At 36.1% G+C, this 5,034-nt stretch overlaps 1 protein-coding gene across 1 annotated transcript; it reads left to right on the top strand.

The window, feature by feature from the left end:
* Nucleotides 1-1,127: 1,127 nt before the first annotated feature.
* LOC118754126 (diptericin-A-like) lies at nucleotides 1,128-1,649 on the top strand. The gene is made up of 2 exons (XM_036488986.1): nucleotides 1,128-1,284; nucleotides 1,350-1,649. Exons 1-2 carry the CDS (start codon nucleotides 1,192-1,194, stop codon nucleotides 1,572-1,574), a joined length of 318 nt encoding a protein of 105 aa, XP_036344879.1. The 5' UTR covers nucleotides 1,128-1,191; the 3' UTR covers nucleotides 1,575-1,649.
* Nucleotides 1,650-5,034: the final 3,385 nt, after the last annotated feature.

The following is a 5,034-nucleotide window of genomic DNA, read 5'->3' as shown; positions in this document are numbered from 1 at the left end:
AAGAAGCTTCAAACAGTTGGTAAAATGTCGCAGTTTTCGTATTTCTGAAAATTACCGTTATAAGGGAGGTAGGCGTGGTTATTGTCCAATTTTTCCCATTTTCAATACCATCCGTCCTACGCTGAAATGGACTGCTCATACCAAGTTTCATTAAGATATCTCAATTTTTACTCGAGTTATCGTATGCACAGATGGACGGACAGACAGAATCGCTTAATCGATTTCTTTTTTTTCATTTTGATCAGTTATGTATACATTTGTCTATATCTATCTCGAATTATTTTGCCTGTTACAAACAACCGTTATGTGCCTTTCATCTGTCTCTGCCTGCCTGTCTGCCTTTGGTAACTTGGTCAAACTTTGGCGCCATCTTTCGGACCTCCGCGAATTCGATATGTCGTGCGCTGTTATACGAATTTTCCGATCATCACTGCTCACGTGAGAGGGTTTATGGGTCGTAAAAATGTTCGTCTCTGACTTGTTCGCAAAACAGCCGAATTCGAGTATTTTGCATAGTTTAATTAAAAGGGGTCAGGAACAAAATTAGTATTTGACTGATCATAAATATTAATTAACCAAGTAACCAAGATAGCCCAGAGGATGATTCCCTTATATGTATGTAGTATGTACATTAGGTTGATCCAAAAATAAACAGGGAAACCAACTACCATCGATATTTTTATTTCTTTCCTTCACTGGGACTCCTTCCCTTCTTATCCGAATGAGCTTCCATCCAAGCATTCAAGGTATGTCATTTAATTGAACTTCACAGAAGCTGCTCTAGGGCTGATCACCCGAATAATAACCGTTTACAGAATGTATTCGCTAGCTTGGCTGCAAGGCAATGCCTTCAAATAAAGAAAAAAGTACATGGTCTTGATAAATTAAACTCATTTTAGGGGAAAAACTGACGGAACCATCATTTATAATTTACACATTTTTGTTTTGTCTCATGGCAAAGAACTGATAACCTTTGTTCGAGTATGTGTGAACAAGAAAAAAGTCTTTATAAATATCAAGGGGATCTTCGTTTGGGGATTTTATAAAATTCTAGTGTAATACATACTCATATATGTACGTTGGTATGTACATTTCTGCCAGCATACCTTAGGTATAAAATATCTGGGCGCAAATTTCAAATAATTCAGTTCGAACTGTAGCTTTGAGGTTTATTCATTAATCTAGTTAAAAATGTTTACGAACGTATTTATTTCAATTTGCATTCTAACAGTTGCATTGGCTTATCCTCAACAACAGCAGCCACCACGGGACAAATGGCAGAGTGTAAGCGAGACATTATCCATTTTTTTTTAATATCAAGCAATTTTTAATAAAATAAACTATTGCAGTCACCGGACTCTCAACGCTTTAGTCCTCAGTTGAATATTCAGGGAGGTGGTAGTCCTCATAAAGGCATAGATTTAAACGTTGACACTCGTGTTCCCGTTTGGCAGAGTAACAACGGACGACACTCGTTTGATGCAACTGGACAATATTCGCAGCATTTAGGTGGACCCTATGGAAACAGTCGACCAAATTGGGGTGCAGGTGGTGTATACACCTATAGGTTTTGAGTGAATGTTATAAGAAATTTGTTAAAATGCATAAGTATGTATATGTAAATAATAAATTGTTTGAGTTTGTGGTAAGATTTTTTTTACCTAAGAAATTTTACAAGATTCCCTGCCAGGAAGTCCAAAGCCAGGAAAGACAGCCAGGAAGTCCAAAGAAGCCTGGTCCGCGCATTTGATAACCGGATGAGGATGCGCCGGGTTATGGAGACGTCGATCTTCCACCCAGTGTTTCTGCATAGATACCGGCGTCTTCAAGTTTTCGTCGACTACGGCCATCAATAGACTACAGCGGTTTGGAGCAGATGAAGTAGCCTTCTTAGGCTTCTTGCTCTCCCTGCCGGTAGTGCTGTCGTTTTGATATTCGCCCCTTTGCGTTATGTCAGGAGGATTGGGCTTTCCCGATTTCTGCTCTTTCAAGGAGCTCTCATATTCGTCAAGTACCTGCTTGTAGCATTGAGCCCCTTCAACTAATAGGAGCCGAGTTGCTGGATATTTTACCCAGCATTTGTGGTAGCGGCTTTTCCTGATTTGATTCAGTGACTTTTTATGTTTCTTTTTTTCCTCCCCCAGCCGCCGTTGTACTATGGCTGGTACTACCGGCGGCGTTAGAGGTAGGTGGACATTCTTGGGTGTTGGGAATTCCTTGTTTGGTATCCCTGGGAGCGGATTTTTGTTCTGCTTGGGCTTCCGGTGCATTGTGCTACTGGGAATACTTTCAAATGTCTCCTGACTAGAAGAAATTAGGTTATCCTCATCAGACTCCGTAACAATGAGGCTCGGTTTCCGATAAGAAATTTCCGAAGTCATTAGTCCAGTTCGTAGCAGGGTCCTTTATCGAGTTTGTATCGTGTTTTTGGTTTAGTTCTTGTTTTGTCATTCGTTGCCGCCATACGTAGAAAAGGCACTCATACAACCTCAGACTTTTCCTGGGCATCGGAGGGGACCGTTAGCGACCAGCTATTCATTATGAGTCCGCTGACCATTCAGCCATCGGCACAGGTACCTCAACACCTTGGTTTAGGGTGTTCCTGGTGCGTCGCAGCGACCAGCGTTGAAGGAATTTATAAATATTTTTCTTTTACATATATAACAAATGAGGCAATAAGTTTTGGTTCTAACTTATAATAAAAAGGCATAAAGACAGTAAGAAATTGCAAACAATATTTTTCTTTTTCTTCGTCAAAAAAATTTTGAGTGTGAAAAACATCAAATGGCATTGAGCTTCAAATCAGAATTCTCAGGGATAATTTTTGTAGTAAAAACAAGGTCAAGTCAGAATTTCTAAATAAAGCAAATAATTCCTCCCAAATATATTTACTCGACCAGGAAAATATTAGTAAACGTGTCTGAAAATGCAAGGTCCTTTTAGTACCTTTTCCACTGTTTTTTTTTTTTTGAAAGTTTTTCCGGATACTAAAAATACACGAAAAACGCGTTGGTGGAAAAAGGTATGTTTGGTAAACGCATTAACTAGACAAAATTTCATTAGTTTACAAAGCTAACGAAAACAACAACGATGATATGCAATTCTGTTAAATTGATAGAAAAAATATTAACGACAGTAGAAAAATCTGTTACTTAAATTAAGTAAGTACACAATCATGCTTTAATGTTTTCAGCGTTAAAAACAACTAACATATTTATGTGCATGTGTTTGCATCTGCATTTAATTTTTTAACAAGACATTTAGCGCAGCGAATCATTTTACAATTGACAATTAACCTTCTCAGAAGCAGTCAAGAACCTCAGTCGTGCCTCTGACCCATCAATGTTTTGTGTCTGCAGCACTAGAAGGGCGCGTAGGGGCATAAACTGCGGCGCATGTTGCAAATGAGTGATGATTAAATTTTTGCATTTTTTATACTCACAGTTATATTTTGGCTGCCATGTTTTAATGAAGAATTCACTTGTTGAATATTAGTTTTCAATGTAGAAATAATCAAAAGACTAGCTGAAAATAAATTTTAATAAAACTGCGCTTATAGATTTTCTAAATTTTGTAGTCAAATGCGAATTGGGCGTGGACGTACATTAGCACATTAGTTTGGTAGTACAAAAGGCTTAGCATAGTTGCCGTATAATTTGTACGATGTACAAAGTGTCAAACTGTTGAAAAGGTGAGTGATGAGTAACGATGATAAAGTGGTTGGAAGTGATACAACGGCTGACTAAACAATGATGCTGATTATTTGATGCCTGAGGACGATGCTTATTCTGCTCAGTGGTAAATTCTTTAAAGTTCTTAATAAGGTGCGCCTTAGTACTAGGCTAACCCATTGCAAAATACATGTAATTCCTAATTGCCGTATATATTATATAGGTTGCCACCTGTTTGAAAAACTAAAATCCATTAATTTGATTAGATAAAAGATATATTACAATATGGATATCGATTTTGGCAACACGTATACCTACGTGGCCTGCGTGAAATGTTTCATATCTAGCTTTGAGCATGAACAGGGTTGCCACCTGTTAAAAAATTAAATTCATTTAAGTTAAATGAATTACTACAATATGGGTATCAATCCAAATGGTTTTGGAAAGGCTTAATTTCTAAACTACATGTAGGGGGGTTACCACCTCTTTACAAAATGAAATCCAACTTTAATTAAGGGAATTAGGTAATTGAAATATGTATCTAAACATGAGCATTTTAGACGAAATAAATTAAAGAAAGTTTCAGATTGGAAAAATTTTGAAGAGGGTTGCCACCTGCTTAAAAATTTAAGCTCAAATAATTTAATCAGCTAAATGAAATAATACTTTTTGGCTATCAATCGAAATGATTTTAAAAATTTATAATTTAGAAACTATATTTGGAGGGTTGCCACCCATTTAAAAGTTCAAATTCAAGTTAATTTAGAGAAATTTCGTAATTGAAATATGTACCAATATACGGGTGTCAGGCGAAAGCGGTTTAAGAAGGTTGTAGTTTGAAAATAATTTGAAGGGGGTCAAAAAGAAAAAAAAAAAATTAAAATCTCCTATGTGTTGCTGAGATCAACATGTTGAGTTTTATTGAAATGAATTATTTTGAGAGAAACTAGTATACATATATCGTCGCTACCATGTCCAACTATTCTGACTAAATATTTTTTATTTTGACTTTTTTTCAACATAGATTGATTAAAAGAAAAGTACTGATCAAAATAAAATTTTTCACGCAAATAGAGTTGAAATTTTGAAATTTCTGCCCGTACTTTGTTTGTAAGTCAAATATTACTGGCATTGTGCTACTATGATTGCACGGCCGAGTAATCATAGACAACTTATGTACACTAGTCGAAAAAATTATAGCCGCACCAAATTTTGACAAGTTTTAAAATATTATTTTTGTTGTTATTTAACTTTGATTATATTTTTATAGTTCATTCTTTACCAACATCCGTATAAATACAAGTTTAAAGGCTGTTTGAATTCGCTGAAATTTCGTGCAAATCGTATCCCAATTGTGTTAATA

Source organism: Rhagoletis pomonella, unplaced genomic scaffold (assembly GCF_013731165.1).
Source record: "Rhagoletis pomonella isolate Grant_MI unplaced genomic scaffold, Rhpom_1.0 Rhpom_scaffold_03420, whole genome shotgun sequence".
In the NCBI taxonomy this organism is placed as follows: domain Eukaryota; kingdom Metazoa; phylum Arthropoda; class Insecta; order Diptera; family Tephritidae; genus Rhagoletis; species Rhagoletis pomonella.
This window is presented reverse-complemented; position numbering and strand designations above follow the sequence as displayed.